The sequence below is a fragment of the Drosophila guanche genome, unplaced genomic scaffold (assembly GCF_900245975.1).
Source record: "Drosophila guanche unplaced genomic scaffold, DGUA_6, whole genome shotgun sequence".
NCBI lineage: Eukaryota > Metazoa > Arthropoda > Insecta > Diptera > Drosophilidae > Drosophila > Drosophila guanche.
In genome coordinates, this window is record NW_022995758.1 from 292558 (window position 1) to 314141 (window position 21584).

Genomic DNA, 21584 nt, shown 5'->3' on the forward strand with positions numbered 1-21584 from the left:
AAAAAAAAAAAGAAAAGGGAGAGAGGAGGGGAGAGAGAGGGAGGAAAGGGGGAGGAAAGAGAGAAAGGGGGGGGGGGGGGGGGGGGGGGGGGGGGGGTACGCGAAAGTGGAGAAGGAAGCCGTTTTATTTCGACAGTTTTTGAATTACGGCTCCCTTCACCCGCTGCCTTTTGGCTTCACGTTAATTCCACTGCTTCATCCCGCAGCAGGAACAACAAAGAGCTGAAGCTGATGGCAGCAGCAGCGGCAGAAGCATCGTCAGAGGGGACATAAGACGAATAATAAGAGCAGGGAGAGTGAGAGCATCCAGTAAGAAATTTCCAGTGCGAAATGTCGACGCTTGGGGGGTGAGAGTGGGCGTCTGGCTGAATGGGTGGGTTGTTATTGCTCAGTGATTTGCCTGGAAAGTGGGGTGGGGCAATTTTGGGGGTTGAATATTTAACTCCCGGGCAATGGGGACGCTCACACACACACACGCGCATAGAGCGCAAAATAGAAAAGGGATAACAAAACAAGGGTTGGGACGGACCGACCAACGGACGGACGGACGGATGGATGGTAAGCTCAAAATTTTGCGGCTAAAATTCTCCTCCAACAACCTGGAAACTGGTCAGAGCGTTTTCTCGTTCACTCCCACACACGGCAGATAGGGATAGGGACAGGGATAGGGATAAGCTGTTTGCAGGGTGTGGGGCTTGGAGCAACCATAGGATCTCAAATTGTTTCTTGTTTCACTCATTTGTTCGCCTTGCACAACTCCTACGTTTCATTGTCGTTTTCACATTGCGCGCAACTAAAAACTAATTTTGGAAATTGATAATTGTTTATTTATTTGGCGACTTCATTCTGCGGCATTTGTTCTTTGCTCTGCTGCTTCTTGATTTCGTTTGCACATCACACGCATACAAATACTAACGAACGAGCGAGCCAGCACGAACGCACACACTCACACCATGGCGTTTTAATGGATTTCCATTCTTATTTTTTTTTTGGGAAACACTCACACTTAACATCACATTTGATTTGCTGCTTCTTGACAGGGGGGTCGGGCGAAGGTTTGAGTGTGCAGAGGTGCCGGCGCAATTATCACGAATATTTGAGTGACGCTGAATGTATTTGCTGGCGTTTTTAATGGTTGCAGATGGATTTTTGGTTATTTATTTTTTTCGCTTGTTTTGTGCCAGTGTGTCCAGTGTGACCGCGGAATTTTCGATAAAATATACCGTGAGGGCCCGAAAAATATACCGAATATACTTTTTAATTTTCAAAATATACCGTAAATATACCTTGAATCTAAAATCATATTCCTCGATGTTCAATTTAATATTAACAGCTGGTTAGGACTCACAGCTTTAAAAATATAATTTTACTCAAATCATCTTTCAATTCTCCGCATTGCATAATAAAGTTAAAACTAAAAGAACAACCAAAAAGAAATATTTGCCATAGGTAATATTATAAATCCATTTAATCAACTGCTTTTAATAATTAAACTTTTCATATGTTTTGTATGTAATTTATACCGATCTGGATACATTCTCCGGCCTCTATAATCTGCAAATTTTTAAAGTAATTCATTGGGATTGTGACTGTTCTCTCATCCATCATCAGCGATTTTTGCTTTCCTACCGAATTTCTGTCTCTAAAACTATTATTTGTTTGCAACGCTCTTGGTCTCGGATCGTAAGCAATTGCACTTGAGAAGAGCATAATTCGCTTAGATTATTGCAATCAATTTACTGAGATTTATTTTCAAAGTCTCTATTAATATTTTGCAATGGATCTGTTTCAATCCTAATAATGGGTCCCATTGCACTTGATCATTCTCCAATATCAATGGGTCCCATCGCAATATCTGCAATATTTTCAATTGGATTAACTGCATCTACTGTAATTTCGACAATTTTATGTTTGGGAAATGCAACCGAATTTTGATACCATTTGCTGAACGAAAGTTCATGCATAGGCATACGACCTACATACACATATTAAACGAGAAGGGACGTGTGAGACGCTTCTTACGCGTCACAACTTTTATACCCGGCACTCAGTACTACTTCTGCACCTTAGCGGTGTTTTGTCAAATTTTATATTTTTTCTTCCCTAGACCCACACACTACAGACTCGCGGCAGAGGCAGAGGAAGCGCCCGCACACAAAAAAAAACACATAAGCTGCGGGACGGGGTGGGTTAAAAGTCGGCAGAGGCAGAGGGACGGCAGAGGCAGGGGCCGAGTGAAGCAGAAGCAGAGTGTGAATGAGAGAATGTGAAAAGAACAACAAAAGCTACGGGACAGGGTGGGTTTAGCCACTGGAAATTAATTTCTCCATTGTGGCTATAATAATCATCCGATCGGATCCCAATTTGGTGATCTGATAGATATGGCCATTCCCTACGGAATGGCGTTTTAAGTTTTCTTTTATCTTCAAAATTGTAGGCTTGGGAGGTTTTCGCTCTTTTGCGGTGGCAGAAGGGAGCGGGGCTCATTTTTGAAATACACTTGTAACAGTGTGAGCATACAGAAGTCTGGAGCCAAAATTTGGTGGCTTTAGCTCTTATAGTCTCTGAGAACTAGCCGACAAACGAGACGGACGGACGGACAGACAGGCATGCCTCTATCGACTCGGCTATTGATGCTGATCAAAAATATATGTACTTAATGGGGTCGGAAACGTTTCCTTCTGTCCCTATTTACTCTTCGAGTACCGGGTACAAAAACTGAAACATTTTCAGCGCTGTTTAGGTGAAAGATCTCGTGGTAATATTTCGTTTACGTAAAGAGATGAAATATTTCCACACCATCAATTTACAAAACAGTATCTTCGACTGTTTACTCAAGGTGTTCACCTATTAAATTAGAGCGGATTAATTGGGCTTAGTTCGTTATTTTAGTTTTTTTCGTTGTATTTACGGTATGCGGTAAATGCTGAACTTTGGTATATTTCTGAGGCAGAATATTTTAGCGATAAGTCCGCGGTACTAACCAAATAGTTGACAAAACACCGCTAAGGTGCAGAAGTAGTATTGAGTGCCGGGTATAAGAGTTGTGACGCGTAAGAAGCGTCTCACATGTCCCTTCTTCTTTTTTGTTTTATATGTGTACATATGTATGTATATAATTTTTTGTGATATATTTAATGAATGCATATGCAATTAATTATCATTTATATACATATAGATATATATCTACTATGAATGTACATATTTCCATTCATTACATTTAGTAATAGTAATAGATCAAGAATAAACATTTTGAAGATAAAAGAAAACTAAAACCCCCATTCCGTAGGGAATGGCCATATCTATCAGATCACCAAATTGAGATCCGATTGGATCATTATTATAGCCAAAATGAAGAAATTAATGTGCAGTGGCTAAACCCACCCTGTCCAGAAGCTTTTGTTGTTCTTTTCACATTCTCTCATTCACACTCTGCTTCTGCTTCACTCGGCCTCTGCCTCTGCCGTCCCTCTTCCTTTGCCTCTGCCGACTTTTAACCCACCCCGTCCCGCAGCTTATATTTGTTTTTTTTTTATGTGCGGGCGCTTCCTCTGCCTCTGCCGCGAGGCTGCAGTGTGTGGGTCTAGGGAAGGGGGGCGAGCTAAAGGAGCGTGTTGGTGTGAGAAGTGTTGTAGATGTAGATGACAGATGAAGAAAAAATATAAAATTTGACAAAACACCGCTAAGGTGCAGAAGTAGTACTGAGTGCCGGGTATAAAAGTTGTGACGCGTAAGAAGCGTCTCACACGTCCCTTGTCGTTTAATAGTCGAGTGAGTATTTGAAGCCCTCCTGGTCGACAACGTTCGACTAACGTTCGTTTTTGTTGATTGGAAATTAAATATTTTAATTTTGAAATTCGCTTTAATATTACTCGCAAGCTAAGACTTTAAACCCTGAACAGGTAATTAAATCAGATAGATGAATTAATTTCTCATAAGAAGGGCTAATTTTTAAGACTTTTTTGTTTTACTTTTGGTTAGAGGGGAATGATATGTTAAATTATTTCACCTCTTGTTGGTATGATGAACATTGTAATTTGGGAATTAAAAAAAATCATTTTACGAATGCATTGATTTTGAGACAATAAAGAATGGTGCAACCACATTGCAATTGTTGCACTTTTTGAATTAATTATTATTCTCGCTTGTCTTGGTGCGTTTTTGGACACTGAATCTGCTATGGTAGGAAACATCGATAAATTGCCAGTGTTCGAAAATCTAATAGCAGCGAAAATCATTTGTCAGCGATATGTTTAGTTTATGTTACTGCCAACAGAGGACGCCAGGAAATGCAGCTGGTAGCGCGCCCATAAATTTTAATTTGACATTTGTTTGTTTTTGTTTTTTTCGCCAGTTATAAAAAGTTTTTTATTTCATATTATAGCTGCATATATGTATGTATATAAAACCTTTGCAATTTTCGTCTAAAACTACACAATAAACTTAACATAGCGCATTGTATTCTTCCCCACAAAAGAATTTGTAAAAAATAGAAACAGCAAAAATATATTCATTTCTGTTTGCAGTACTTTTTTTGTTTGTTTTTTATTGTTAAAACGCTTCCGTGAAAACTAAAAGCTATTATTATGAAAGACTCAAAAGCAATATTTATGTATTAGCTGCGAAGCGTTTGAACAATTTCACAAATTTCATGCAAAAATATCGAATTTTTGACTGATTTTGTTCATTTTTTGTTTTGTATGATTTATATTTATAAATAAAAGCTAGTTATTAAATACGTTTCTTTTAAACATTAGGAAAAAAATTTGATTTTGCATCCACATTTCTGTGGGAAATCTAATTTTGTTTGTTATTGTGGAAATTGCAAAAAAAAATAATGAAGCAAACAAAACAAGTTATTCCTTCTTGTTTTGTTTTCTGCCAAGCGATTCGATTCGAGTTGTGATCATTGATTATTAGACGTAATTAGACGTAAGTTCCCCACCGTGGGGCGGAAAGTAGGGCGGGGGCGTGAGGAGCCTGGGGTCGGGGGATCACAGAACTAGAAATAATTGTGTGGTGGATAGGGTTTTCCGTTCGGTTCGGTTCGTTTAGGTTCTCTTGGGTTTCAACTAATTAAAATGATTTGTGCTAAATAAAATTAATAGCCCAAAGGGGGGAATCGAAGGCGGATTCTGTTGGATGATTCCGCGGATAGGGTGTCCAGGCGTTAGAGAAGATGCGGCTGTTGCTGTTGCTGCTGTTTATTTACTTGGTACGATCGTGCTTAGCCGGCTCTACCTGCTTGGCAAACTCGCTCATCACATCCTTGTAGATGACCGGATCCAGATTGCGGCCCAGCATGTAGATGAGCCACCAGTCGCCAATGTCCAGCTTGCGGGACAGCGAACGACAAATCTCCATGGGTATCATTCGGTTGCGGGCATTCAGCAGGCGCGGCCTGAACTTGGGCATAAAGATGATGCAGGCGCTGTTGCAATTCAAAACGGAAATGTAAGCAAACGAATTCGAAAATCAGTTTCTGATCCGAGTACATACCGGAAGACCATCAGGCCGAGCAGCAGGACAAGCAGAATCCAAAACCAGAACCAAATGAACACATATGTCTTCTCGTTGACAATATTCAGGGGCAAGATGCAGAGGGAGTCGTGCTTCTGCAGCGATCCGGAGGCACCATATTTGTGGAATGTGCACTTGGTCACACGGGGGAACACATACACCATCGGATCGATGCGCTGCTCCTGCGGCACATCCGACAGCTGCATAATGTTCGTGCCGTACGAGAGGAATTCGCCATCAAAGAAGCGATTCATCAGATACATCTGCACTATAATGTTCACGCAGCAAAGCACCTCGCAGGCCCAATATCTGATTGCATACAGCTTGTGGCGCTACAAAACAAAACAGAGATCTGTGTGATACGAGCCGTACGGGAGTACGGGAGCACTCAATTCACTTACCTTCACATGCTTAATCAGATAATCGAGCAGGGCATCCCGCTTGGCCTCCTTCTCCTCCCGGGTGCAGATCGTTATGTTCAGGCCCATCACAATCATGCGCATCAGGCCGCCCTCGAATTTATTCCACAGAAATTTGGGCGTATAACAGGCCATGGCCTACAAAACGATACAAATTGTACATGAATCAAAGTGACATGTTCTCCATTTTGGAGAGTTTTTATGGCTGATTAATTGATTAACTTGTTTGGAAATGTTTGAAGACTTTTTCTCTCCGAGTAAATTAATATTTGCATTGCTTTTAATAATATTTCATTTGAATACAAATAACTGATATCTATTGCAATTGGTATTTTCATACCAACTTACATATTTGCTAATTGGCAAGAGCTTCTCCCTACAGCTGTGGAATTTGTGTGTTTTTTTACAAACACATTTTATTGAAACCTGTCGAAGCAATTGACACATTGATGCTACAGTTATTGTGGCTGTTCTGTTGCTGTTTAGCAAGTCATTAATTACATTCGGTATTTCACAAGTTGGAATACTTTTGCTGCTCTGCCCTGAACATGGCACACGAGGCGCTCGAACATCTCATCGCGTTTTGTGCAATACTGTGACCCAAGAGCCCCAGTCCCAACCCCAACCCCAACCCCAATCCCAGCATAAAACCCAGCACTCCTCTATATCTTTTTTTACGCGTCGCACGCATTCAATTGAACTTAATTGGAGCGATTGCTCGCTCGAGTTGTGTTGAGTTTGGAGAAACGAGACCACGACGACACACACACACAAAAGCGATCGACGACGCGTCGGCCATTGATGATGATTACGAGTACGTCTGACTTTGAGTTGCAACTTTACTCACCTGAAAGAAGAGCACAAAGCATACCCACTGGTAGTAGGTGTAGTATTTCTTGGCATCCTCATCTCCAAAATCATTGGCCACACCGGGATGGGCCACCTCGCGACCAACCTGTGGAAAAACAAAAAAAAAAAAACAAAAATTGCATATTTATTTAATATTAAAAAAGGAAAAGGAAATCTGCACAATAAATCGCTCATGGAGTTTGGGATCGATCTGATATTATTTCTGCTTAAAACTTTTCCCCAGATTGTTAGAGAATTCTGCACTTCAACTGATCTGAAAGGGATCTCCGTGGTCTTAGCTTGAACTGCAACTGATTTAATTAGACAACACTCAGGTCTATCGCTTAGTTTTGTTCAATTTTTTCGTGTAATTTGAGTCGAATGAGAGTCGACTCTGTGCAACGTTTTCCACGAAATTCGACAAAATTTTGTTTTGTACGAGTTGATGCCGCTTCCTGCCCTGGCATGAAATATGAGCCAAGTCCCCAAACGAGAGGCAAGAGCTGGAGAGCTCCCTGCTGGAATTCAATTTTGGTTCTTGTTTTTTTTTCCCCCGATCGAATGTAGAAATCGGTGCGTGGCCCAAGGCAACCGAAGACGGCGATACTACGCCCAGTTTATAATTGCTTTATAGGCCGTGCATAAATTATGTGTGTGTGTATGTCCATTTTATATTCGTACTTCCAGCCAAGGGTCGGGTCGAACGTGTCCCGCGTACAGAAAATACAACGGACAGATCGACAGACAAAAAGACAGACGGACCACAGTAAAGGCAAACTCACATAAATGACAGTTAGAGACGGATACTAGAGGTAAAGACTGAACAGAAGTTTCGGCAGCCATCGTGGAAGATTTCCAGCCTTCCAGCCTCTATTGTGCTGAAAGTGCACAGGAAGTGCCACTAGGGATTCAAATCAGGGATGAAGCGGCACTTGGGAACCTTCTGAAGCTTTCCAAAATTTGTAAATGTGGAGATTTAGGACGCACTTGGACTACTCCACTTTTTATTCAGATTTAACCAACGAAGTTTTGAGGCAGCAATTTAAAAAAACGGGTAGGAACGTCTGTGTGACGCTTCGTACGCGTCACAACATTTATGCTTCTGACCTTTTGTGCTTTAAGAGTTTACATACATAACTGTGCTTCAGGCACAATTGGAATTTTATAAGTACGCATCGGAGTGTTAAGCGTGAGGTGTAGACTTATTTTGGAGAGCTCTAGGATATTTTTGAGTTCATATTTGAACACCTACCTGTCTGCGAAACGCATCCGGCATGGTGAACGTGCTGTGGATCCAGCAGAACGTGTTCACCACATGCGGGGGCACACCGTTCACAATGCAGCTGATCGGCTGTCCCACATACTGGGTGGCGGTGATTATCAGGCTGCAGGTGAGCAGGAGCACCGTGGTGAATGAGTTGTGCAGCCGGAAGACGGCGTTGTCTGTCTGAATGTCCTGCCATTTGAGGTAGCTCTTCAGGCTACCCAATAGCTTATACATCTTGGCACAGTTTGTAGCTCAAAATATGAAGAGGGAGAATGTGGTAATGTCCTTTGTTGCTTATGTTTGCTGTATTCCCCTTTTTGGGGCTAGGGGCAGAGATGGCAAGTGCGCAAAATAAAAGAGTGTTACGCAAGTATTTCTTTCAAACGGTTCTTGTTTCTTTTCTTGTAAGTGCTCAACGTTCGATGCATATCAACTGAAAGTAGATAAACAAACAGAGTAAAAATTTGTTAGTGTACGGTACGTGTCAATGTGACGGTCTTTGTGAAGTACATTCCACTGATTGAAAAAAAAAAAACAGTTGCAATATCCTATTGAAGTTTTGCCGAAATACGAGTACTTGTACTTTGAGGCAAAGCCCACGAATGTGTTCCCATGTGTACTCGTATTTTGGCATAAATCAACATAAACTAATAGAATCTTCAGACAGTTTCAATTTCAATTAAAGACATCTATCTCACTCTCTCTTTGTTTGTCTTCGTTTCTCTGGAAATTGATGCGCCATTTAAGTAACAACAATTGCCATATGCTCCATTTGCCACTTGCCACTGGGACCGCTCCGCTCCGCTCCACTGTGGTCCGCTTCGGTCTGGTTCTGTTGGGTTTCTACACTCGGGTCCTACTATATCACGGGGGCATTGCACCTCGAGGCATGTTGGAGATTCCACCCATGGGATCTTTGTGCAACGCATTTGACCCAGAAGCCACTTCGAGACCCTCAATTATGCTAAATCGTTTCAAATTCTGTCACTTTGGGCATCGATTCTTTTGCTCCAATAAGAAACCGATCAATTTGAATGGTAAATACATACATACATCTATATTTTCTCATAAATATTCTGAATTTTTCAATTTGTTCCTAAGATTTTCCTTATTTATAGGATAAAATAATAAATAAATAAATAATATAAAGGATTTACTGTAAAAGGATTGCTCAGAGCTAAGAAAAGCTTTCAACAGTGTTGACGAACCCGCAGCAGTGTTGCGCAATGGCAGCATTATGCTGTCAGCCAGTGTTACAGTGTTGCTCTTCAAATACGCTGCAATTTATGGAATTTCACTCGTTTTTGCCTTATAGAACATTCTTTATGAATCTCGAATGAATGTTGATGCACCACTCCGTTACCCTCTCCAACTCTTGACCACTTCCACGTTTTTCGCATTTACATACTTCCCACATAAATTGCCTCATTCAAAGCCCCTAACTCCGCAACCCCCCTCCTGTTGCATCATGCTTCGCTGGCTATGGAAGCCCGCCCACATCCCTCTGTTGCCCGCTGGTAATTTTTCATATATAATATTTCTATGCACACTGCAACATTTTCATTGCCAAGGCCATGGGGAGACCATCATGGACACATGGCAAACCGTTGATCGCTGCAGATTTTCTCCCTAAAAATTGCAATTTGTAAATTCCCTAATTTATGTGTAGTTGTCAGACTCGGCAATTGTTTGTGTGAATATTATTTACGTGCCTCAAATAAGTTTCCTTTGCTTACCACTCGGTATTAATAGAGTGCACAGGGGTATATCAAACTAGTGTGAATGCATACTGTATGACTGGCACAGGCACGGGTGAAACATTTGGACTGGTTCCAGAGTTTCGAAACATCATCCAAGTCGTTTCTTTATGTATTTAAGAAGATCATTTTCCGGGTGATATTTTTTTTGTAGCGGGTATCCTATAGTCGTAAAACCTAACCCCACACATTATTCTCAATTGTTGTTGCTGTTTTTTCGGTTTTGCAAATAAAGTTTTCTGTGTGTCGCAGTCGCAGTCGCAGTTGCAGTCAGTGTTTGAGTGTTTGAAAGCCATAACATGCTTAACCTTAACATGAATTCTCGTCAGAAAACAAATAGCAGCGAACAAATAAAAAAAGCAAACAAGTACAGAAACACTGCAATAGTAATTGAAATTGCAATTGCAATCAAAATCCAACTCTCACTGGGAGTCTGTGTCGGACTCGGGCTTTCGGAGCAGCAGAGGCAGAAGCAGACAGAGGCCATAATTGCATCTGACTGTACACTCGTTTTTGGTTTTTGGCTTGATTCAGTTCTGTTCGGTTGGGTTTTGGTTAGCCAAAAAGCAGCTGTTGGGCCGCAGATAGCGGAAGTTACCCTCTGAATGTGTGTGGTGCGCCTGTGCGACATGCTGGAGATGACAATGTGGTGACCACCATCGCGAGGGGCACATACATGACTCGATGCACTATAAAAAGAAGTTGCAATAAGTTCGCATAAGCACACATACACGTGTTTCTTTTTGTGATTCATCAGTTAAAACTGAATCATCGGATCCCGGTGTAGTTTAATTAAAGAATTTAAAGTTCATTGGGATCATAATTTCATTGACAACCTTTTCTATTTTGCAGAATGATTGATTGAAGCTTTAAATCTTCTGATTTATTCCATTTTAGTTGAGAAAAATGATTATTCCCAGACTTTATGCTGTCCCTAGTTTTGAATTTTGTGTGTAGAGTCTAGAACTACGTTACATTTTTCTGGGTTCCGTCTCACGGTTCCATCTCTGGCTGTCTAGCCACAAACGTGGCAGCTGGCCAACCACGATTTCCTCTGCTGCTTTCGGCCACCAACTTTGCATGCAGGTTGAACAGGAGGAGGCCTTGTTGGTGGAGGATCGTTAGAATTGGAAAACTAAAGAATAGCGTGCTCATAATAGGGTATACCATAGACAGATATGTTTGCAGGGAGAGAGGCTTGGGTTCGGGTTCGGGTCTCTTCTGATTGGAGACACATGCTCAAACAATGAGCCGCCTCTGTGCCGCATAAATTGACCGTTTCCGTTGCAGGGGATGGGGCAGTAGGGAGAATGAGGATGATGGAGAGGGGATCAACGTGCCATAGATGTCGCCGAACCCGTTAAGGTGAAGACTTTCAACAAGACAAAGGCAGGCCGATAGACGACCGGAATAAAGGCTTTAAACTGAACGAAATGATGGCAAGACAAAGATGAATAAACGCATTTGAGAAGATGATCGAATGGAGGTGGAAAACTGATTAACAGAAGGAGAAGAATGAAGAGAGAAATGGAAAAATAATTACTGCAAAACAATGACGAAATATTTGACTGAATATTTGTGTCTCCCACAAGTAAGGAACAAAACATGGGAAAAAATGCGAGAAGAAGAGAACGAAAGAAAACATTTAAAAAAAAACGACAAGAAAAAATCGTATACAAAAATACTATTTTGAAGAAACCTCGATAGAAAGCTTTAAGTGCACAGTACTAACACAGATATTAGAGATAGAAATCCCCGATAGAAGGTCAGGTGACCGATGGATCCGATCGAATGGCTTAGTCTGGTAACCCTCTGCACACCTGAGTACCACCCCACCCCTGTTCTTGGTAGATCGTTGTTTGAGTGCAGATTACACAAGAACTTGGAGAATTAGCTGCCTATCTCTTTCAAGCGCGCGTGTCGTGCCGCTTAATGAAGCTTACGCTTTAGCTCAGCTCGAAAGCTTTGGCGAAATAATCAAGAGAACATTGTATTAAGTTGCTCTCTGGTTGCCCTGGTGTATTTGTGAAAGTGACGAAACTTACACCGAATTCCGTTGATTAATTGTGGGTGTCTCTACACGCTCCTTCTTCTTAAGTTCTGTTGTTGCTCCTCCTTCTGCTGCTTCCGATATTATCTATTGATTCTGTGATGCTTTGCCAACTGATTTCTGGGTTGTATTATCTCACTGCTTGCTGTTTTTGTCACCAGCAGCTGTACTTGCATGAATGGGCTCTGTACTGTGTATGTGTATGTGTTGTGTTGTGTTGGATTCCTTATGGCAAAGACAAAATCAGCTGCCAGGTGGCAGCGGCGTCGACGTCGGTGTCAGAAATTTGCATACGGGCCAACACACACAGGCACAATCACAGTTGAGACACACACACACGTATGCACGCACGCACAGTGGCAACTTAGAACTGGTTTTGGCAGAGCAGCATCACAAAATAAAAACTTTGCAGCTCTCCTTCTTTCTCCTTGGTGTTGTTTTTGTTGTTGACGGTGTAGTTTGGTGGTGCGTTTTGGGGCGGTTTAAAGCGCGCGTCACGTTGCAGCCGCTGCAACTAAAAAATCAGAAAGAAACGAAACTTGAAAATGCCGCGCACATAAAAACTAAAACAAAAAACTGCAGCAGCAGCGGCAGCAGAACGAACAGCAGCTGCCGCAGAGGAGTTGCAGCAGAATGTTCTTGCTCTCGCTCTCTCCTCACTCTCTCTGTCTTTTACACTGTCACCCAAAAAAACAAAATATACAGCAACAAAAGAACAAAAAATAAAAACGTACGTAGAACAAAAAATATATGGGAGACAACGTCTCAAACACAGACCAGAATGGCAGGGCGGACGAAACAGATGCGATGCAAACGCCGCAGAAGTGAAAATGATTTTGAGTGGTGTTGTTTGGGCCGCTGCTCGGGAATGGCTTTTGTAGCAGCTGCTCGCTCTCCATGCTGTCGAAGCGCGTGCACTTAGGGTATCAAGAGAGGGTATCAAGGTTTCCTCTATGAATTCAACCGAAATCTGTGAGCGAGAGAGCCGAGAGAGCTGGACTCAAAGTCGCTCGCGAACCGCTGAGCGCTACTCGCTCAACGCTCGAGCTCTCTCAGCAACTATAAAGCCGCGCTCTCTCTCGCTCATCTCGTCATTTTGAGCGTGGTGCGTGTTGATTTTGAGAGAGAGAGAGAGAGCGAGTGAGCGTGTACATAAACATATTGGTTTATTTAAACGAATTAAGCCTTAAATTAAAGTGATCGCTTGGAATGGGCTAAAATTGGAGCAGCAATTGACAAGGAGATACTTTATTCAACCCGCTACACCATAAATAAAAAAAACAAGAGCCTATTGTCCAGTGTTTAAGTTCGTACCAAAGATGTGCTTTGTTCGCTTACATTCTCTACTTCTTTTGTTTCTTTGGCTTCTTTTTCTCTTTCGTTTTCGATTACTTGACTTATTTTCTTGCTTGGCAGGTTTTAAAAGGGCAGGCGGCATGCAGCGTTGGGAGCGGATCGTGTGGGGTTTCTGTTTCTTCTTTTTTGAATGCTTCGAATTTCATTTTGTTCATTTACTCATTCTTCTTGCTTCTGTCCCAAAATTAAAACACACATTTCCCATGTGTGTGTGTGTACGTTTTTTATTTTTTAAAGTAAGGTTTTCGCCTTACCTCCTTCTCCAATGCTTCTTCCTTGATTATTCCCATATAAGAATGCGGTAAGAGGCGGCAAAAACGTGAAATTATTCTTGGGTTCTCTCGGTTGGGGGGATTGGGAGACGCTTAAGAAATGCTCTCTCTCACTCTACTATGTGGGTTCTTGTGGGAGTGATCTCATTTGTATATGTAATAGGACCATTTTATAGAAAGTCAATCAAGTTTTACCAAAATTGTGATTTGGGTGAAAAAATATACTCACTTAAATTTCTTATGGCTCTACGGTTGCTAAAGAAGTCATGGAAATATTCAAAATGATGTTGAAATGAATTGTTTTTTTTTTTAATTAAATCGCTACAGCGAAATTGGTTGGTCGCAGACAATGAGTCCGTATTGACCAGGTACAAATGTTACTAAAAATTTTGAACTCAAAAAGTTTGTCGAACGAACATAAGAAATATAAAGAAGAGAATTGTAAGATTTGAGTAAATTTTGAAATATCAAAAAACTTTCAAAATGGAAAAACTCAATGTGGAAAGACGAATTGGATTTAATAAAATCGTTTGAGTCTTATCATAATTATATTTAAATATTTATATTTTTTTATATGAAAAATTGAAAGATGGATAGAGGCACAAGATTGTCTGAAATCTGATAAATGCTTGCTGTTGCAATATTCAAGATCATCCCATTGGATAAATGCCCCAGAAACATGATTTGTCAAACCTACCGACTGATATCGGATATGTTGCTTCTTGGCTCGTGGAGCGTGTCAGTTAGCCAGTCTGCCAGTTAGCCATTGAGTCAGTTCGTCAATCGAGTGCCAAAATTGCCACCTAATATGGCCAGGCTCTCGAATTACAATAACAGTGTCAGATGTGAGCGCTGCGCTGTCTTGCTTATTTTTATGTGGTTTATCTTTTTACCAGTGCAACCGCATTTGAGCGGCAGTCCTACGGTTCGGAGCCCTTATGAAATTATTCGTGGACTCTCCTCCCCACCATTCCAATAGCCATTCCCAAAATATCATGTGGTGACTTCGTGCTGCTTTTTAATGTTGTACATACAAAAAAACGTCTTGAATTTTTTGGGATTTCGGTCTCGACTTGGCCATAAACGAACAGCGCACTTTCAGACTTTAATCAAAAAATTCCGAAAAAAAACGAGAAGGGACGTGTGAAACGCTTCTTACGCGTCACAACTCTTACACCCGGTACTCAGTACTACATCTGTACCTTAGCGGTTTTTTTTTGTAAAATTTTACTTTTTTTCCAACACGCTCCTTAAGCTCGCCCCCTTCCCTAGAGCCTCACACTGCAGAGTCATGGCAGAGGTACGGCAGAGGCAGAGGCCGCACACCGCGCGAAGAAGACGTTGAATGAGAGAATGTGCAAAATATAAATATAAGCTGCGGGACGGGGTGGGTTTAGCCACTGCAAATAAATTTCTTCATTGTGGCTATAATAATGATAAAATCGGATCTCAATCCGTGATGTGATGGATATGGTCATTCCCTACGGAATGGCGTTAGTTTTCTTTTATCTTCAAAATTGTAGGGAGGTTTTCGCCCTTTTGCGGGAGCGGAAAGGGGCGGGGCTCATTTTTGAAATACACTTGTAACAGTGTGTGCATACAGAAGTCTGGATTAAAAATGTTGTGGCTCTAGCTTTTATAGTCTCTGAGATCCAGGCGCTCAATAAGACGGACGGACGGACGGACGGACAGACGGACTTTCTGTACTTTCTGTACTTTGTGCACAAATACAATATACCCTATTTACTCTTCGAGTACCGGGTATAATAATGTGAAAGAAGTAAGAGGAAAACATTTTAAGTGCGTTGTCACTGCCGACATGAGAAACGCGTAAATGGGGTCCGGTCCCCGATCCAGAGCTCTGCTCGAAACCAGACTTGGCTTTTTTTGGATGGTTTCGAAAATGGTCCTCAAAAATACACAAACACGGCTTCGAGTGCGCACAAAACATGCGCATAGATACAGATATTCATACATACAAACCTCCAAACTAATACAAAAAAACTTACTCAGGTATCACGCTTACGATCGTACAGTGAATCTAAGAGACAAACGAAAAAATACATTCATACATAAAGGTTGATGGACGTGATCGGAGTGAAATCAAGGATTCTCCATAAGTGACCGCGTATCTTCGTTGTACATTTAATATTGAATATATACAATTAAATAACATATTTGGTGGTATTTTAGTTTTTTTAATTTGTTCCTATTTTTAGACACATTTCTGCTAATTAGGAAAAAAAACACACTGGGACTGAGTGCATTTTTTTGGTTGTTCACATAATGGACAGACCACTGTAGGAAATATTTTATGTGATGTACATATGTATGTATGTATGCAAAGACATGTACATACAGTATGTATCTTACACACCTTTCACTCGTTAAGTGTCACGTCTGTCAGATACAGTCCGTTCCCATTCTACATCATTGCCAAGACAGCCCGGTATCGGTCGGCGGTATCGATAGCCTCTCCTTTCCCCCTACCCCCTGTGAACGGGGTACGTGAGCGGCTGCACGAACTCCAGGCGTGGATTTATCTGCATTTGTGTGTGCGTGTATATTCACCTTCCGTCATGAGCATCGCATCTTCTCATCCGCCATCTGCAGTTCAGAGAAGATTCCACTCAAAACGGCACACTCAAGGCTCGCTCTCGCTCTCTATCACTGCGCTCACGCTCTCTTTAACTCGCTCCTCTCACTCTCTGCAGCAGCAGCCGCCGCTCCTGTTCATGAAGTAACTATATAGTTTCTTCATGCTCCTGTTTTGCAACTTCCTTTTTGGTCAGCTTCCTTGTTGGGCGAGGAGCTGCGAGTGGGGGGTGGGAAATAGTACAGCAGCAGAAAGTGGGGGAAGTTGGTTGCAGCTTCCTTTTATGTACATAAATATGTATATATGTATGGACATATGTACATGCATATGCTTTTTGCCACCGTCAAAAAATATGAAAGCGCTTTAGAAAGAATCGAGATCAAAAGGAGACGAATATGGGGTGTACTTGAGCCATAGGACCCCATCCATTTCCCCGTACAGCATCCGCCAAGTGCTAAATATAGACGATATTCACATTTGAGAGAGTTCCAACATCTGTTCTGTACGTTGATGATCGTCAATGTCCGTCCGCAGTACTCGTCACGTAGGCAGAAGGGGCACCGATCTTGATGCTCGTTTCTAAAAATACTGCTCCCTTTCAGTGGCACAACGGCAATTACAAGATCTGCAGGGATATATAATACATACTATCTACATACAGAAATAATCTAAACGGATTTATTCTTAAAGATTATTATTTAGTAAAGTACGTATTGCTGTTAAATTTAGAGAATTCGTGAACACATATGTATGTCCAGCCGCCATCACCTCCATCGGTGGTTTTGCGGTTGTAAGACGACTGGACGTTCGTCTAGAGCAGGTTATTTAACCGATGTTCATTACACTCGAATGTGATGATTTTCTACTAACTGTAAAAAATGTCTTACCTTTGCCAAAACAGTGTTGGTAAACAGTAACGTGCCTACCCAGAACAAGAAACTATTGACGTTGATAAAGTCGACGATCTTCTGGACAACTGCCTTGAGATGCTGTTTAAGATTTTTATGTTCTGAAGAATGTTGCAGAAACCATTGAAAACAGCAGGAACCTAGCAGAAGGTATGTGGTACTGGGCATAAACTGGGACTTTGGCTTAATGTATGCTGGATGGGTGTCTCTTTCAGCTTCTGCAGCTCAGCATTCTGGAATTAAAGTCGTATTACTCAGTGGGTTAGACTGAATAAAAATCCGCTTAAAATCACCCTTCATTCTTCCATGTTTGAAAATTTGTTTTGTATAATATTAAAAGACAGGAAAGTAGGCGATTCTCAATATTTTTGTCCTACTTTACACGGAGATGCCTTATAGAGCTCAGTTCCGTCTGTGCTAGTCAATCGGTAAGATCAAAATTGTAGACATTTTTATAAATATTATTTGTATTCAATTTTATTTTCTTGACAGTTGCCAAAAATGGGTATCATCAGCCGAATTGTCGATTATTTTAGTCCCCAGCCAGAACCGGAGCTCACCTATTACGAATTAATTCTGGGAATGGTAAAACAGCCCAGGGAATATCTATCAGCAGCATATCCGTATGGCTCCATGGCAATGCTGTGCGCTTGCACAGGTCCAACGTATATTGTACGCTAAGGATGTAATAAAAATGCCAAGACGACTCTTCGCTGGGAATGGTGGTCCCCAACTGGTGCAGTACGAGGAGGAGCACGGGGAGGAGGAGCACGGTGAGGAGGAGCACGGGGAGGAGGAGCACGGGGAGGAGAACGGCCAGGAGGACGAAGAGGAGTTCGAGGATTAGCAGGAGGAGTTCGAAGAGTCTGACGAGGAGTTCGTGGATTAAGGAGGAGGCAGGCACCTCTGAAGATGAAGCAGATGATATTCATGAACTGGAGGATGCGTTCAACGAATTCGCTCCAATCCTTTAAATAGTTATACTTTTAAGTTGCATTTTGTTTGAGTTTAACAGACGTCCAATTTTGGCATTTATATATGACTTTGTTCCTTTTCAACCGCTTATTTCTAGATGATCCTTGGTAACATTTTTAAGTGGTCGATGCTCCTTCAGATTTTTTTAAAAACTATCTTGAGAATGCCCCGCACGTACTCGAATTGCCCCCTGCCTTCACTCTGTCAATCCATGGGTATTTATGGAGTGAAAACGAGCGGTTTTCTGATCATTAATCGATCCTTAACGATCACGTTCAGAGAAAGATGTATGGGGTGGAAACACGGATGCACAAGAGGCCATTGCATAGCTATGACTTCACTTGAGATGGTCGCAGCAGACGCTGGCTTTGTGCATTCGCCATAAAAATGTGAAATGTACTGACCAGTCTCCTGGTCACTTTGCTCCAATCCCCCAGGGTCCCGGTAGCAACCTGGCTTTTAAAAGGCGTGGGCTGTCGAGAATTCTTTGCTGTGGCGAATGGTTGTGGGGCCTTTTGAGTCTGATCGGTTGGCAATGGCAGTGGCGATCGCTGTCGAAGCAGTTAATAGGGAACCGCGGATATACATATAGTAAGTTGAATGCCCTCGTTTGGGGGGCTCCACAAAAACAAGTAAAAAAGAATACCGAAATTCCAATAAAGAACAAGTATGGCATGGCACATGCTATGGCTCACATTCCGACTAAAAGATACCACGCTACCATAATGTGTCTCGAATGTCAGGCCGCATTGGCACTCGGTCCATTGCTTACAGTTTATGGGTTCTGCCTGGGCTTAAAGAATGTCACGTTGGTGACTTAATTCTGGATGATTATATATATATAAATATAATTTTTTTTCTCTCTCTTTATATTTACAATCTGTTTTTTTAAACAATAAGTAAATTGTATAATTAATATTCAATTAACAGAAATAGCAGTTTTCCAATGAGCCCTGCTATTATATATAACATCTTTTCAGTTTGTTGGATTTATCTATCAGGGATATCGAGAATGTGGTATCTTTTCAGTCTTCTTACTGTTAGGCTATTGTCTAATAGACTTAAGGCTAAATTATTTTCGTGGCTGTGGAGTCTGTCGATGTATTTCTTACTAGTTTTCTTTATTTCTTCTTTAATTGTTGGAATATTCAGATCTTTGTGGATTAGATACGTTTGCATTAGATACGTAAAACGGAGCATTGACAATGTGTCGGAAAGTTTTTGATTGGATGATTATATGAATGTATTTATTTCTTCTACAACATACTCTTGTACTCCACGAGTGCTGGGTATACAGAAAACAGCAAAAGTGGAAAACAAAAAACCTAAAATGTTGGTCTCCCCAATCGTTCGCCTTCTCTCCTCTCTCTTTATGTGTTTTCTTGTTTTTATTCGTTTTGATTGTGTTTCATTGGATTTATTATACCTGTTGCTGGCTGCACAACAAGTTTCTGTGGGGCTGGTCACACAGATAACCAGGGGGCCAGGAAAGGACACAAGAATGAATGACCTAGCCTTAACCCTTCATAGCCCCAACATTAGGACTGCTTTTTGGAGCTGGATTTGGTTGTTGCTGCTTGGCAACCGGTTTTGCCCTCAAAACAAAAACCAAACAAACAAAGCAGCTCAAGCAGTGGAAGAGAGCCAGCACTGGGAGAGAGCGGCCAAACCACCACAATCCCACGGTGTACTGACACAAAGTGCGGCACTTCCAGAGTGCCCTGCTCTGGATAGTTTTCCATATTTTGGCTAACACTAAGACCTGGAGACAGGGAATGATGGGGTGCGGCGAGAATGTATGCAACTCCGTGCAGGTAATGCCTCACCTTGTGTGCAATACACCTTGCCAAAGCCAGCTCTCTCGCTCATTCTCTTTCAGAGCTGAGGTAGGCACGTGAAACGAACGGAAATGAAGTTGAAACAGCGCTTCAGTACACAGTTCAAACCTGGCATTTGCTGACGACGCCGCTGACTACATTTGATTCTCAAAAAAACGAGCGCTGCCGACTTTGTTGTTGTTGTCTCCGTCACGTCACGCCAAGCAACCCAGCGCAACGCACTCCCCCACCCTGCCCTGCTTAGCCACTGCCCATAGCATTGTGCAATCGAAGGCAATCGAGAATGTCATCGCTGTCACAGTGGTGGATCGCATCGCTGCTCTGCCTCTGCCTGTGCCTGGTGCCCTTTGGCGAGGCCATCGAGTGTTATGTGTGCGACACGAGCGACACGGAGCATCCCTTCCAGTGCGGCGAGTGGTTCGAGCGGTACGATCAGCCGGACATCCAGCCGCAAAACTGCTCCAGCGTCCATGGGGCCCAGTTCTGTGTGAAGCATGTCGGCCGCTTCGAGGGCGGCATTGGTGCGAAGCGCTTCTGCAGCTCCAAGGATCTCGGCAACTACTGTGACTACGTGCGGAACAAGGGTGACCGCATGGACTACCGCAGCTGCATCTATACCTGCGACTCGGATGGGTGTAATGGCGCCGTTTCACAGCTGACGAGGCCCTTTGGCAACGGTAAATGGGGTGTGGCCGGCCTGATGCTTGCGCTCTGGCTCATCTGGCAACGCTGAAGCTGCGGAGAGGCGAGGGAGAGTCTCTACCAAACTGAGAGAAACAGAGAGATAGAGAGAGAGATCGCGAACAAAGAAGCAACTCTGTTTCCGCTTCTTCTACACGTTGTGCATTGTTTAGTTTTTTTTTTCGTAGTAGTTAAGCATGTAACTTGTAAGTTGAAGTAAACTCGAGAGACAAACCACCACACACAAAACATATACATAGAGAAACCCCCACAATTGCTTGTTTAATTGGTTTTGGGGAACGTTTCGGCAGTGGAACACACACTTTGAGCACAACTCAAACTTGACCAAGAGAGAGTGAGAGAGAGAGAGAGAGAGAGAGCGAGGAACGCCTGAACTGAAAAAGAACAATGGAGATCGATCGCTTCGATGGATGAGCTCGCTCTCTATATATGTATTTTCTCTCTCGCTGCCAGCTTAATCCTTTCGCTGATCATATCCTACTCCATACCCTCTTGAACCCATTGCCTTGGATCACGAAGCTTCCTTTTCTTATCTTGAAGAATTCTTGAAGAAAATGCACCATCAATTGCAATTCTTTAATTTTTTATGCAACATACCTTCCAAAGGTTTGTACATATGTACAAATACAGCATCCAACTTGAACCTTAGGTTAATCCCATCTCAGAGGTATAAAGAGAACATAACCTTGGCTATTGTGACACACTTCACTAAGACTTATCGGCTTGTCTTTGAGAGATTCTGTCTGTCAATCGATTGACTGACCTCCGCAGTCATCAATCGGAATTGGCTCTGACATTCTTCCATTCGGCAATTGAGCTAGAGATCATTTAAGCCAGCGCAAATTGTGGCCGGTCGATTAAAGGCACAAAGAAGGCAACCTGAGGCACCGTTCTGCTCCGCCCACACATACATAATCCCCATAGGCTCCATAAGACCCCATAATTTGGATGAACACTGCCGTGCCGGACAAACAGCCGAGCCGGACTGTTGCGTAATTGTATAAATTGAAAGCGCCTTGAGGTGCTATCATTGAGCAGGCGTTGAACATCCACACCCAACCAACACCAGAGAAGA

At 42.3% G+C, this 21584-nt stretch overlaps 3 protein-coding genes and 1 long non-coding RNA gene across 7 annotated transcripts in view; 2 read left to right on the forward strand and 2 right to left on the reverse strand.

Annotated features, from left to right (window-relative positions):
• LOC117590467 (zinc finger protein 236) overlaps positions 1–3437 on the reverse strand; it is a 10980-nt gene extending 7543 nt beyond the window's left edge. For 2 of the 3 annotated variants that reach the window (XM_034283112.1, XM_034283109.1), the window contains exon 1: positions 1005–1194. The gene's annotated coding sequence lies outside the window, so the exon portion shown is untranslated. Of the gene's footprint in view, positions 1–1004; positions 1195–3429 lie in introns of those variants that run through there. The other variant, XM_034283113.1, reaches the window with a different exon arrangement.
• Positions 3438–4528: 1091 nt separating this feature from the next.
• LOC117590491 (innexin inx1) lies at positions 4529–12736 on the reverse strand. Of its 2 annotated transcripts, none has more exons than XM_034283153.1 (7): positions 12640–12736; positions 11858–12376; positions 8041–8488; positions 6787–6894; positions 5922–6077; positions 5500–5852; positions 4529–5431 (listed from the first exon to the last, which is right to left on the reverse strand). In XM_034283153.1, exons 3-7 carry the CDS (start codon positions 8287–8289, stop codon positions 5209–5211), a joined length of 1089 nt encoding a protein of 362 aa, XP_034139044.1. In that variant the 5' UTR covers positions 8290–8488; positions 11858–12376; positions 12640–12736; the 3' UTR covers positions 4529–5208. The 2 variants fall into 2 exon arrangements, with proteins under 2 accessions (XP_034139044.1, XP_034139043.1); XM_034283152.1 differs by having other exon boundaries at positions 12597–12709.
• Positions 12737–16882: 4146 nt separating this feature from the next.
• On the forward strand, positions 16883–18028 carry LOC117590480. The gene is made up of 3 exons (XR_004574296.1): positions 16883–17144; positions 17210–17422; positions 17487–18028. It is a non-coding gene; the product is annotated as an uncharacterized LOC117590480 (long non-coding RNA).
• Positions 18029–19875: 1847 nt separating this feature from the next.
• LOC117590504 lies at positions 19876–20737 on the forward strand. The gene has a single exon (XM_034283166.1). The coding sequence runs from the start codon at positions 20091–20093 to the stop codon at positions 20538–20540; it is 450 nt and encodes a 149-aa protein (XP_034139057.1). The 5' UTR covers positions 19876–20090; the 3' UTR covers positions 20541–20737.
• Positions 20738–21584: the final 847 nt, after the last annotated feature.

Bases quoted from the DNA above. Each gene is read 5' to 3' on its own strand.
- LOC117590491 (XM_034283153.1), bottom strand. From the start codon at position 8,289: ATGTATAAGCTATTGGGTAGCCTGAAGAGCTACCTCAAATGGCAGGAC. The intron at 5,853-5,921 runs GTAAGTGAATTG...TTTGTTTTGTAG, and splicing joins ATCTGATTAAGCATGTGAAG to CGCCACAAGCTGTATGCAAT. The intron at 5,432-5,499 runs GTATGTACTCGG...GAATTGCAACAG, and splicing joins CTCGGCCTGATGGTCTTCCG to CGCCTGCATCATCTTTATGC.
- LOC117590504 (XM_034283166.1), top strand. From the start codon at position 20,091: ATGTCATCGCTGTCACAGTGGTGGATCGCATCGCTGCTCTGCCTCTGC.